At 37.4% G+C, this 14,643-nt stretch overlaps 1 protein-coding gene across 1 annotated transcript in view; it reads left to right on the top strand.

Moving 5' to 3' along the window:
* LOC127414752 (phosphatidylinositol 3,4,5-trisphosphate-dependent Rac exchanger 1 protein-like) overlaps positions 1–14,643 on the top strand; it is a 125,296-nt gene that overhangs the window by 64,198 nt on the left and 46,455 nt on the right. Inside the window, exons 7-10 of the mRNA XM_051652992.1 lie at positions 2,053–2,186; positions 3,636–3,751; positions 8,578–8,727; positions 13,099–13,246. Of these exons, the coding sequence (XP_051508952.1) occupies positions 2,053–2,186; positions 3,636–3,751; positions 8,578–8,727; positions 13,099–13,246 (548 nt within the window). The remainder of the gene's footprint in view (positions 1–2,052; positions 2,187–3,635; positions 3,752–8,577; positions 8,728–13,098; positions 13,247–14,643) is intronic.

Below are 14,643 nucleotides of genomic sequence, written 5' to 3'. Positions count from 1 at the left end.
GGCTCAATGACAATGTACTTTATTTTTATCAGTTTTTAAGTGTGGCCTAGAAAGAATCAATGATGTGGGCAGTGTCAGTGCCGCCTTGTGTCTGCTGCTTCCATTTTCTTAGAACATACTACAAGCAGGAAGAGGAAGTCTTAACACAAAGGCCCGTTACCATGGAGATCAGTTAGATTTGTGTAATATGCATCACTGTGCCACCACGAAGTCACTTCCCACTCCTCTTTCTCTTTTGGTCTCTCTTTTAAGCACTTTGCTTGTCTTTCTTTGCTAGTATACCCACCGTTTTCCTTTTCTTATTCTTTTCTATACCATAAGAACTACTCTCTCTCTCGCTCACTTTTTTACCCTGTCCATTAACCCTCTGTATTGATTTATCTGATGCATACTGAGTGGCTGTATAAAGTGAGGCATTTCTTTAGCTGGGAGTCAGCCCTAAGTGTACTTAGTGGTGCTGTTTAAAACTTTCACCATTGAGTGCATCCTGGGCCATTATACCATAGTTGCTGCCCTTGCAGTGCAATCCCATCAACAAGACCAGGCCCTTCAAGACCCAGACCAAGACTAGAGCACTCAAGATCCAGATCAGATCAAGACCTTTTAGTTCAAGAACAAGGCTTTCTATTTAAATGAACTGAAACTGAAATTCTAGATTTATTACATCATGCATAGCTGATATTAAACACTTAATGCTAAATAATCTCAGAATTTGAACATGTTGAGAGCAAGGTTTCTGAATATGTTCTCTGGTTTATAAGCTAATGCATCAAGTTTCCATTTAGTCCCGAGTGTTTCACCTTTATAGGTAAATAGTGCAGAACAAGCAGGAAGCTGATTCCCATCTCTTTCTAATTGAACCGTCTGGGCACACCATTGATTAAGCAGAGAAAATGGAGTCTGCCTATCAAACACACTCACACACACCCACTCAAGCATACCTGCCAAGCATGGAAAATCACATCCTGTACAGAGTCATCATGGACTTTGCCATCTGAGCAGAATAAATTTGTTATGGTCTGAGATATTGAATTGGACACAGTCTCTGTTAACAAAACCTGTTGGGCCACCTCTGTACCCTTAAAGAGAGAGGGACTGCTCTTATGTTAGAGAGAGGTATGGAAGGTCATGTTTAATAGGCCCTAATTTTAATAGGATTTTAAAATTGAATGAGACACTGTTAATCTAATGCAAGTAGATTGTAAACCAAGGCAAATCTAATGTCCACCTGTTGATAGAATGGATGGATCGATGAATGAATTAATAACTGCGTCATTTAAATACCTAACTGCTGCTGTAAGTTCCGCTTCATGAAACACAAGCAACTAATCACATGGGGAAAACTAAGGTTGCTGTTGGAAGTGGTGGGGAGGCCAGCAGGGGGTGCTCACCTTGCGGTCTGTGTGGGTCCTAATGCCCCAGTAAAAAAAAAGATGAGGCGTTAAACTGAGGTCCTGAGTCTCTGTCATCATTAAAAATCCCAGGGCACTTCTCGTAAAGTGTAGGGGTATAACCCCGGTGTCCTGGCCAAATTCCCCCCATTGGCCCTTATCTATCGTGGCGTCCTAATAATCCCCATCCCTGAATTGGCTACATCACTCTACTCTCCTCTCCACGAATAGCTAGTGTGTGGTGGGTGTTCTGGCGCACTATGGCTGCCATCGCATCATCCAGGTGGATGCTGCACACTGGTGGTGGTTAAGAAGATTCCCCCTATACTATGTATAGTGCTTTGAGTGCCTAGAAAAGTGCTATATAAATGTAAGGAATTACTTGTGACTAAAAAAAAATTATGGTGAAATTACACAGCAGTTTTTTAGTGCATCTTATGTTGATTTTAATGGCTCCTGTATAGATGTTAATGTAGTTCAACTGGTAAAGCATGGCGTTAGCAATGCCAAGGTCATGGGTTTGATTCCCAGAAAACAGACATATTGATGAAAATGTATATAAGTCATTTCGGATATAAATGTCTCCCAAAGGCATAAATGTAAATGTGAGGTGGATGTTTTATCCAGACTAATACTAATGTTTTTTTGTTCTGTTCTCAAGGGGACAAACTTGACCGATATTTGCACAGAACTTCTGCTCCAAGGCAACCTTTTGAAGATATCAGCTGGAAACATCCAGGAGCGAGTCTTCTTCCTTTTTGACAACCTCCTAGTCTACTGCAAGAGAAAGTCCCGGTTAGACTTGCATGCAATACACAGTAATCATTAGGGCTGGGTGATACGTAAGAAATATTTTCACAATATTTTTATTTTTAAATATTGCAACATCCGATTACATCATCAACCACCCTTTTATTTGCCACGCAAGTATCCGTCTGCAACAGGTGGACAATTACTATTACAAATTAAGATCTAAAGACAATTATAAATGTAAACATAATAATGATGATAATAATAATAATAATTTAAATATAAGTACATTTTAGGTTCAAGGTGAACTTGTTTGTTTTATACACATGTATAGGTTATAAAGTGAACCTGCAGTTGCGTTAACAATGCATGTTAAGCGCAAACTGCTCCATGAAAATGAAGTGAACTAAACTTCGAGCACCTCCTGAGATGGTCTGCAGTCATTTGTAGCATTCTCATAGACAACACTATTCTTGAAAGCAGTTTTCAGATGACTAAAAACAAAAGAGAGAGAGTGAGAACTCTTTACATGCGCGTCTCGCAAACACACTCCCGCTGCATGCCTCTGACCAAACAGCGCATCAAAGACATGCATCAGAGACGCGCATCGACAGCTTTTCTTACATCTGTTCTTCAAAATATAATACAATGTTTATCTTCAAGCGTGTGTCTTTTGTGTCTAACAGCATTTATTGTCATGTGTCATTCTGAGACGTCTTACAGTTACCCCTCCACAGTGGTGAGAAGATGAGCAAAATTACTTAGGCTACTCGCATTTGGCGGGTGCTAATTTCATATATTTGGTGACTTCCCAGCTCAATGGTTTTGAACATTTCCGATATTGTCGATCATTGTCTGTCAGTGCAGATATGGCAACTTCCCAGCTCCATGGTTTTTAAAATTTCCAATATTGTCGATCATCGTCTGTCAATGAGTGTGTCAATCGACATCGAGGTATTTGTCAGATATTGTCGAAACCGATTACTTCGTCCTGTCGCCCAGCCCTAGTACTCATGTTATTAGTGTTATTCACCACCTTTAGTTACCAGTGTTAATAACAGTACTTACATTGCCAGTATTGCTCGCATTAGTTAATCATATCATATTAAAATCATTTCATATTAATTATTATTTATTAATCATGTTACCAGAATTATTCATGTCAATGACGTTACAAGCTTTATTGTAGTTACACAATACAACAAAGTTGTACAACTCAAGTTGCACAATTGATACAGTTTCAGGATGTTAAGTTGTAGTTTAACAGTGTTTTCCATCCAATGGATATTATTTAGCTAAAACCAGATAGAAGTAGGATTCTTCTGATTTGTCTATTAATCTAGTCTGTAACATTGGTAACTGACCTGCATAAAATGCATTGGGTTACTGTTAAATTTTTCCCCCAGTTGGTTAATAATTTTACTGAAATACCCATTCGATAAATGTATGAAAACAGCAATACTGTTTTCATTCTTCCACTCTTTTAACATTCAGCGTGTCAGGGAAGAAATCCACCAAGAGAACGAAATCCATCAATGGGCCACAGTATGTGTTCAGAGGCCGCATCAACACTGAGGTCATGGAGGTTGAGAATGTGGAAGACGGAACTGGTATGTTTTAGTTTTGTTTCTAAAATCTAACCACTTTTCTGAGTGTTTGCATGCACATCTTATGTGCACACACTGATAGCAATGAAGGTCATGTTAAATGCTGTAAATAGTGTTCTTTTATCAGGGAAAGGTCATAAGCTAACCTGATTGGCTCACCTAGATTTTACCCCGAATTCACTCTGCATGTAAACACCTTTACCGCCATTATGGCAGCTTATTCAATGTGCGCATGTCTGGATACATTTTCGTGTAAAAACCAGAGGAAATCCCAACAAATTTAAAATCTCAAGCAAATGCAGTTTGCTTTGGTTTTCAGGGTTTTGTAATGAACCAATTTTTGATAATTACCAGCATTTTGTTGTACATGTAAACTCACTCAGTATCTAAACTGTTTTGCTTAAAAGGGATAGTTCACCCAAACATTTTATTTTGTCATCTTTACTCACTCTCATGTTGTTCCAAACCCATATGACTTTATTCCATGGAACACAAAAGGAGATGTAAGGCAGAATGTTGGCCTCAGTCACCATTCACTTTCGTTGTATGGGAAATAGATTGAGTGATTCAATGAAGGTGAGTGATGACAGAATTTAAATTTTTGTGTGAACTACCCCTTTAATAAAAGCAACAAGATGATATGTCTTTCTTTGAGCTTTGTTTTCTATTTGTGTGTTTGCGTCCTGCTATACAAATATACAAAACAACTCTGTTCATGGGATGTTTAAGGGAGTTTCCTGTATGATATCTTGTTTGTTCCATCTGAACACCATGTGATATTTATGAACATCACAAGCAATAAACAAAACCACTGAAAGGGAACTTAAGATGTAGAAATTAGCATTGCTGTGCCCTGAAGATATGATCACCCAGTGCTTCTTAGAATCAATAGACTCTGCATTTTGCACCTTCGCTGTGCTGAGCACATTGGGACCCTCGTCAAAGGTGCTGTTCAGCTGTTGAGCAGAGCATGAAATTCAACTCTCAGGGGAAGTAACGGTTGCTCATCTCACCTTTTGCTTTTTGTCTTTCACCACACCTTAAGTGGCAGGGTGGAAGTGCAACTTCTCTCTCTCTCGCTGTCTCTTTTGTTCTCTCGCTTCTGAGCCACATAGAAAAACATCCTCTCTGTGATGTGAAAAACAAACCATAGGGCTTTCACAGTACCAGCCTAAACCACACGTGTCTTATTGCAACAAATATAAGCATGTGTTTTGTGTTTCAGTCTACTCAGTGTCATGTTTATTGTTGCTGGTTTCATATGACGTCCAACATCTTGGATGTACAGTATTATGGTTGCCTTTTGGGATAAGATTACAGATTGTGGGTGAAGATAGCAGATAATGGGTTTGAAATTGAGATATTCATCTTAATTGCTATTTTGCATTTATGGAAACGTTTTTAAAGCGATAGTTCACCAAAAAAATTCAAATCCTGTCATACACTTCATATATACAGTAGTTTGTTCTTGACATTTAAGACATTGGTTCGATCAAGTTCTACAATATTTTGCCGCAAATTTATCTGTTACCAAATTTGGTAGATGCAAGCATGAACAGATTGTGTGACATTATACTCAAATCATGAGAAGCACTATGCATGATAGAAGATAATACGGCCTGACTACAATATATGTTGTACAATAAATAATTTACAGTGTTGTGTCGCCACTTGATGTCCAATGTTAAATCTGGGTCCTGCAGCAACACCAGTTGCGAACCTCTGGTCTAATGCATCCCAGTTCATTATTTACTTGCCCATACAAACCTGTATGACTTACTTTCTTCAGCAGAACAAAAAAGGAGACGTTAGGCAAAATGTTAGGGACTAATAATCTCAGTCACCATTTACTTTCAATGCATCTAGGGCTGTCACGATTATGAAATTTGGCTGATGATTAATTGTCAAACAAATAATTGTGATTATGACGATTAATTGTCTGTTTAAAGGCTATGACGATTAATTGTCTCTTTTAGGGCTTTCACGATTCATGTGTGCTTCATATACCTTAAGAATAAATTTGTACATAATTAACATCAAATATATAAATCAAATAAAAAAACTGGGATATACTGTATGATATCCTTTTAAGGCTTTAATGCTTAATGCTTGAAAAATAATGTTTTAAATATCAAAATATTTCTAAATACTTAAAATATGTCTCTCTTTTTGGTCAGTTTTACATTTACACTGTTTTCGGAGTTCATAAATTTAATTTTATAAAAAATATATAGATATATAGATAGATATAGATATAGATTTCTATTGTATAATATTATACCATAATATATTATATTTCTGTCCTAATTTTTTTTCACTTTCACATGCTTTTTGATTAAACCCATGAGTCCTTATTCCTCATGAAGTAAAACTTTTGAGATTTTGTTTCATAATTTTATCACTCCACAGAAATAGAGTAAGCATGCATCTCCTCCTCTGTGTCACTTCGGGTCATTAACATGGCATGTATGAACCCGTTATGACCAGGAATATTTCCATTGCACGTTCGTTTAAAGTGAAGCTGGAGCTCTTTGCATTCACAATCAAAGTTTATATTTGTTTGTTTATATTTTCTTGGGAGTTTGACACTGTTGAACGATCGCACATCAGAGTGCTTGTTCACACGTTCTTCCGGATAGCAGCTGATCTGGTTGACATCCGCGGTGCGGTTCAGTGACGCTCAGAGTTCAACTGAATGACACAAACTCGCCGTTCATGGCATTTTAAAAATTATTATATTCCCTTAAAATTGCCTTATTTGGGCATTAAGATGTGCTTGGAATTTAAAGTGCACAATGATCGTGGTTATCTCAAATAACCGCCATCATACTATTATTTAATAATCGCGACAGACCTAAATGCATCCTTTTTCCATACAGTGTGAAGGGTGATTGAGGTTGTCATTTTACCTAATATCTCTTTTTGTAGTCCATGGAAGAAAGAAGGTCTTACATATTTGCATTAGGGTGAGTAAACAATGACAGAATTTTCATTTTTGGGTGAACAATCTCTTAAAATATAATTATTTTTTTGATCATCATTAATATGAGAGTTTACTAGAAATACTTAAAAGCTACTTATAATTATTTTAATTTTTAATATTTAAATTAATACTTATCTTTTCATACTTAATACTTGGCTTTTATTTCATCAGCAAGGACATAGATTTGTCCTATTAATTGAAAATTTTTACTAAGTAAGGGATAGCTTATGACTTAATATTACTTAGCTTACAACAAAGTCTAATTTATCACAAAAACAAGTATCCAGTAGTCAACACTAGATATTAGCTGACTTGGCAAAGCTATCTCCTTGTTTTGACTAGGCCATTGTTGTAATTGGAAAATAAGGCTCAGGTAATACTTACAGTAGGTGTTGTTTATTACTGAGCTGCTCTTATACACTCAGACAAATACGATTACTCAAACTCCGTACTAAATCCTCTCAGTACAGTGAGATCTATTTATACTACCTCAACACTAACTCACTGCTCATTACTTATTCCATACCTCATTCATTTCTCTATATAATTCACCTACTGTCAGATCTGGGATAAAATTGGACTTTGAGTGAAAGGCTAAATCCCTTTCATACATACACACACACACTTGTCAGACTTTGGTTTAATGGTGGGAAGAATTGCCATGTGCCGAAATGCACCTTTAACGATTTCTCACTTTAATGGGACAGTTTAACCTCTCTGCATAATTGTACATATTTTTATATATATTTTTTAGCCCCTTTTCTCCCAATTTGGAATGCCCAATTCCCACTAATTAGTAGGGCCTCGTGGTGGCGCGGTTATTCACATCAATCCGGTTGGCGGAGGACAAGTCCCAGTTGCCTCCGCTTCTGAGACAGTCAGTCTTATCACGTGGCTCATTGTGCATGACACCGCAGAGACTCACTGCATGTGGAGGCTCATGCTACTCTCCGCGATCCACGCACAACTTAGCATGCGCCCCATTGAGAGCGCTAACCACTAATCGTGACCACGAGGAGGTTATCCCATGTGACTCTACCCTCCTTAGCAACCAGGCCAATTTGGTTGCTTAGGAGACCTGGCTGGAGTCACTCAGCACACCCTGGATTTGAACTCGCGACTCCGGGGGTGGTAGTCAGCGTCAATACTCGCTGAACTACCCAGGCCCTCAACCTCTCTGCATTATTAATGGTTCAAGATTGTTAAAGTAAGTCTGAATATCTATGTCAATATTTGTGTTTGGCTCAGTAACTAATTTAGCATTGAGAGAGAGAATCAAATTAACCCTATTTGGCAAAACATAAGGTAAAATTAGTTAACGGGGTAGTTGACATAAAATACTTCTGGGAAGTTTATACTGTATGTCCTGCGGTGTGACATGCTATTATCAAAGACTATTTTAAACATAATTTTGATAATTATTTAATCATTATTCTGCATGCAGTTTTTATAAGTACATGGCATATTTGTACTTTTAGAAAAGGTATTTGTCACACCGTAGGACCATTTTAAAATGAACATAAAAAGTTTGAAAAATGAAAAGAAATGGTGACTAGTCACCTAAAATGCACACTTTTGCTTATGCATTCATATTATTCTTACCTAAAATCTTGACTGATGAAAAAGCTTATTGACATGTTGTCAACCTGCAAGTTTTTTGTTTTGTTTTTGTTTTTACGGTTAATATGAAGTACAAAGGATTTTAGAGACAATTGGATTTTAGACCATACTTATTTGCATGCTATGCTGTATAATCATTTCTGTGATTTAGTTGTTAATTGATGCACAATTGGTGCTCAACTTGTTTTATTGTTATATTTCATTTTGTTTTACTTGGTCTTTTTAGCGGACTATCACAGTAATAACTACACAGTGACCAATGGTTGGAAGATTCACAACACGGCCAAAAACAAGTGGTTTGTGTGCATGGCCAAGAACGCAGAGGACAAACAGAAATGGCTGGATGCCATTTTAAAGGAACGTGAACAGAGAGAAAGTGAGTAGTTTTGCTCTTATTTAACACATTGAGGATGGCACAGGACAGTATAAATCTCAATTAAATTTACAAAAGTCTTTGGTAACCTCAGAGATACAGCAATGATGTATACCTGATATGGTTTTAAAATGCATCTTGAAGTATTGATCTTACTATGACAATTCTGAATTGTTTGCAAAATAAGTTATTAAATGCATTTTAATTACTAGAAAAATACACTATTACACATTCAATTATTATCCAAAATGATGAAATTAGTTTACTATGTGGACATGTTTGATTATTTCATCAGTTACATTGTTACATTTTTGAAAAATATTATGAATCATACCAAAATAATACAATTAAGATAATATATAAGTTTGATGTCAACATGTTCATGATGTACTTAGTAATTTAGCATCCTTTATTTCAGCTTCATCTTATATGTTTTTAGGCTTTTTTTTTTCTTTCTTTTTTTTTTTCTGTTGTGATGTTGTGATATGGAACTCCTGTCCTCTGTGGGACACCTGTTCTTGTTTTTAAGGCCTCTATGATGTGTTTTACTGCAAGGTTGCACTGATTGTTTAGGTAGCTGTAAAAGCAGAAATATACCACAGAGCCCCTTCTGATCACCACTGTCATATTTCAGCGTGAAGTATTGGTTAGAAGGATCAGTTACTAGTTTCCAAGTCAAAAGTCCTTAATGCTCAGCCAAAGTATTATCATGCACTGTTAGTTGGCATTAGAGCAACATGTCACTTTTGTGCTGTGATGCCAGATGAAAGCAGAAGTTTTATGGAGCGTATCAGGTTTCCAACATTTGAAATTGGAGCCCAGTCCAACAGGTGCCACATCAGTCACACCTCTCTTGACTGTCTGGTCCCTCGTTCTTCTATGCAGCTCAAAGACGTCATCAAATTACTTGTTCAAATTAATACTTGGTTTGACATAGAAAAAAATGCCTCTAATCATGAGTCTAATGCAGCAGTTTTTCCCAAAAATGGGTTGCATGTCTATTCTGATAAGGTTGCAGACAGTGTGGAAAAGCAGTGCTAATTGCAAATAATAAAATTGCAACTAACTATACTGTATAATGCGTAGTTATGATGGCAAAATAAATAGGCATGGAGGAAACACTTCATATATACAGTAGCATGTTTTTGACATTTAAGGCATTGGCTCAATCAAGTTTTACAGTGTTTTGCAATACATTTATCTGTTACTAAATTTGGTAGATGCAAACATGAACAGATTGTGTAACATCATACTCAAATCATGAGGAAAAACTATGCATGGTAGAAGATAATATGGCCCTGACTACAATATATGTTGTTCAATAAATAATGTACAGCGTTGGGTCGCCACTTGATGTCCGATGTAAAATCTGGGTCCTGCAGCAACAACAGTTGCGAACCTCTGGTCTAATGCATCCCAGTTCAACTCTTCTCTAGAAAGAGTTGCTTATTACAAACAGATTATTGTCCATTTGAAAGAATTACGTTTGCAAATGAATTTTTGTAATTTTTTGGCTTGAAAATTGAGTGAGCATTCCCCAATGTTGAAATTCCACATACCCGCAGACCTCCAGTTCGTCTTTGTGTGCAATCATTGGATTAGGCTGTTCAAAATAAAAAAAACAAAAAAAAAAACAGGAAGATTTGGCCTTTGAATCTTCATGCTGAATGTTGCATTTATGCAAAACTCATTTCTAAAATTGCCATTCGGTGTCAGAACATCAGAAGCCACAATGCAAATTATGCTTGAGCAGAGTCATTTAATGATGTGTTTCCTTTTTGCTGTGATTTAATTGAGTTGGAGCCTCGCACAGCTGCCACAAACACCTCCTCAAAATGGTCTTTGTGAGTGAGAACTGCAGCTGCCGGTGGCTTCCCTCTCTCTGGGATCTCAGACATAGTAAAGAGCTCTGAGCGAGAACCACGCCAGCTGCCACCACCTCCTGGATCAGCTCCACAATCTACACCCATTATTACACTTTCTTTAACATTAACCTTTTGTTTAAGGCACTTTCCCTTAATGGGGTGCAAATTTGTGGCCCATTACTACTTTAAAGCATTAGAGAATTTTAAACTGTTCTTAGACATGTGTTGCAAAACAGTGTCAAACCTCGCAGAAAATGGATAATGTAAAACAGTTATAATGTTTAGTTTGTTCTCCTGAGGTTAACAATCAACATTGTCTGAAAATTAAGCACCTCAGTTTACTGACCATTGCTGCGTCCGAATATCCACACTTTCCTATTATATATGCCAAAAACAGAATGCCAATGGAGTAGTATGTCCGAATCCTCAGTATTCATGAAGCTGTAATCGAGAAATACCCGGATGGCCTACTATTTCCGGTGAGATTCTGAAGTGCGGATCGACTGGACAGTTTACAGTCCCATAATCCCTTGGGAGCTGAGGAGACATCATGTTTTAAAATGCTGGATTTAAAAGAACAGTGGTGAATCGTGAGTTGAACTTTTTGCCTGTAAGTGGTACACTCATTGAACACTGTAGTAGGAACACCTGTACACCTACTTATTCATGTGATTATCTAATCAGACAATCGTGTGGCAGCAGTGCAGTGCATAAAATCATACAGATACAGGTCAGGAGCTTCAGTTAATGTTCACATCAACCATCAGAATGGGTAAAAAAATTGATCTCAGTGATTTCAACCGTGGCATGTTTGTTGGTGCCAGACAGGCTGGTTTGAGTATTTCTGTAACTGCTGATCTCCTGGTATTTTCACACACAACAGTCTTTAAGGTTTACTAAGAATGGTGCCAAAAACAAAAAACATCCAGTGAGTGGCAGTTCTGAGGAAAGAAATGCCTTGTTGATGAGAGAGGTCAACGGAGAATGGCCAGACTGGTTTGAGCTGACAGAAAGGCTACAGTAACTCTGATAACCACTCTGTACAATTGTAGTGAGCAGAATAGCATCTCAGAATGCACAACACATTGAACCTTGAGGCGGATGGGCTACAACAGCAGAAGACCATGTCGGGCACTTAATTAGGACCATAGTATTTCCTAATAAAGTGCTAAGTGAGTGAATATACAGTATACCAAGCAAGTTGTTTCTTGTGCCAGAGTGGATTATTTTCGTGATTATTGTTCTTGGGTCATATATTCGGGTCAAAGGTCAATCACAGCTCGCATTTATACTACTCGCATGCATACCTAAAAGAACGTACTGTTTTACTAGCCGAAAAGTGAGTCATTCATCAATTACAGTACATACTGTGACAGTAAGCAGTTTTGGATGCAGGGCATTTGTTGACAACAAAGAAAAAATTTAATTTTAGAAGTAATTTCAGGCCCTATTTTGTACCCTCTTCATTGACAGTGCCTTAAATGGGTGAAAACTTCAATATTTCATTCTGTGTTCTCGACCGAAGGGGTTGTTGGAGTTTTACTTTGTGAAGCTCCTGTTTCCATTACAGCTTGACACTGGCTGCACTGTTAATGCACACAAGTCTGTTTATCGGCAGTAGCCGAGCTGCAGTGCACCACTGCACAGTTTTTAGTTGGTTATGTGTTGTTGTTTTGTAAACTCTGCCTGGTAGAGCTTCAACTCCTTCTCTAGCTCTGACTATTCTCTGCATGTTAACCACATCTTGTTTCTCGACCAGAAGTGTTGTGAGAAATTGAGAATGAATGTTGTTTTGGGTAACGTGCCTTGAGAAATGCTAATAAACTTATCCCTCATCTCACAGGGTTCCTGCAGTAGTTCAACACCACTCTAAAGACTTACAAATGCTACTTTCTTTTTATTTATTTTTAATTAGTGGTCTAAGTAGACAAATGGAAGTAACAATTTTATTTTGTGTGTGTGTGTGTGTGTGTGTGTGTGTGTTGTGCAGCTTATATGCATGAGTTGTTTTTACCCAGAATACTGATGCCAATTATAAGGCCCCCTCCAATTACCAAAATGCCGCAATAGCAACATACACATGTGCACGTGTGAACACATGCACACACTTATAATAAAATCAGTTAAACCAGTGTTTCCTTTCAGCCTCACCTAAAAATTAACTGACACAGCAACACCCACACTGATTTAGAGGAACAGCAAGAGAAAAGACACACTTTGCAATTTAACTGTTCTGAGGAATATACTATAATTACACACCAGTTTAAAATTATTTTACACTTTAAAACAGTTTTTTTTTTTTACATGCAGACTAGTTCAGTTCCTCCCTCATCTTTCATATCAGAGAATTTAAAAAGTTTTTTTTTTTTTTCAAGACCACTTTTTCAAGTTCCGGAAACTAGTTTGAAAAGTTTTTTTTAATTCCGTTTGGTGATACTTATATGTGTAAGATTGTCATTCAGTTTTAGTTAGGGTTTTTTGAGTGTTTTCATCTCTTAATGATTGGCAGGTCTGAAGCTCGGTATGGAGCGTGATGCCTATGTCATGATCGCGGAGAAGGGAGAGAAGCTCTACCATATGATGATGACCAAGAACCGCCACCTCATCAAAGATCGACGCAAGAAGCTCACCATCGTACCCAAGTGCTTCTTGGGAAAGTGAGTTTTTGCCAGTGTTGAGTTATGTAATTGCATTTTAAAGATTCTCTCCCACTGTAAGTTTCACCTTACAACCCATCAGATCCAAGGCCAGTGATTGGGTTGCTCTGCGCTGAGTGTGTCAACTTTCCTCGGCTGCTTTTACACCATCTGACTGTTTCCTGAATATCTTGCAAGTCATCCTAATCCAAGAGGCCCCTGAATGAATGAAAATACATACACGCTCACATACACTCACTTAGCACTTGTAAATGCTTTCCCAAGCTTACTGCCAAGCACCCCATTGGACACAGACATTCCCAGCAAAAAAGCCTTCATTAGAGAAAAATCTGTATTCAGTTTCTCTCTGTGTGTCTCTCTCTTCATTTCTCCCTTTCTCATTTTCCTGCTCACCCCGTCTTTCAACACCATGAATGAACAATGAGTGCTATGTACGCCATTAAACTTCCAAATACTGTGTGAGTGCGTGAGTGCGTGCGTGCGTTCCTCACCAGTTAAAATTCCCTTTTTGCACCGCACTAGTACATAAGGGAAAAACCCCTTATGTGGTGCGTTTAAAGCTATTATATACTGATTGAATCTATTTTAAAAGTGTGGCAATAATTCACACACTCGGATTTAAACTGCATTTGTCTTTATTCAGTCACGCTCATGTAATTCTAAACCCATATACTGTTATTTCTTCTGTGGAACACAAAAGTAGAAAGCTTTGAAGAACTGATAAGCAGCTCTTGCCAACGATAGTTCATAGTGGCCAGGGGCTGTCAAGCTACAAAAAGGCCCCCATAAAAGCACTATAAAAGTAGTCCATATGACATTTGCTGCCATTTTTTTATTTTTGAAGCTTAAAGGAAGTTCACCTAAAAATAAATCATGCCATCCCAGATTATATGACTTTCTTTTTTCTCCAAAAATAACAAAGGCAGCATAAAAGTAATCCCTAAGACTCCAGTGGTGAAATGTATATCTTTTAGAAGCTAAATAATAGGTGTGGGTGAGAAACAAATCAATATTTAAGTCCTTTTTTATTATAAATCTCCACTTTCACATTCCGAAAGGGAAATTGAAAGTGGAGATTTATAACAAAACAGGATTAAAATGTTGATCTGTTTCTCACCCAAAGTGATTGCACCACTTCAGAAGACAAAGATGGACTGGAGTCATATGGACATCTTTATGCTGCCTTAATGTGATTTTTGGAGGGATTATAATTCTTAACCAAACTTAGTCTTAACCAGGTGTAATGCAACCAATTTCTATTGACAAGCAATTTGTCTGTCCACACTGAACATGAAAATTTGAGTCAGAACACATTTGTTTAATATACTGTTATGTGGATTTGTATTTTGGACCTGTGATGTATGATTCAGCATGACACTGCAGAAATAAAAACAAAG

Source organism: Myxocyprinus asiaticus, chromosome 24 (genome assembly GCF_019703515.2).
Source record: "Myxocyprinus asiaticus isolate MX2 ecotype Aquarium Trade chromosome 24, UBuf_Myxa_2, whole genome shotgun sequence".
NCBI classification, from domain to species: domain Eukaryota; kingdom Metazoa; phylum Chordata; class Actinopteri; order Cypriniformes; family Catostomidae; genus Myxocyprinus; species Myxocyprinus asiaticus.
The sequence above is the reverse complement of the archived record's forward strand: the minus strand, read 5'-3'. Positions and strand labels throughout refer to the sequence as shown.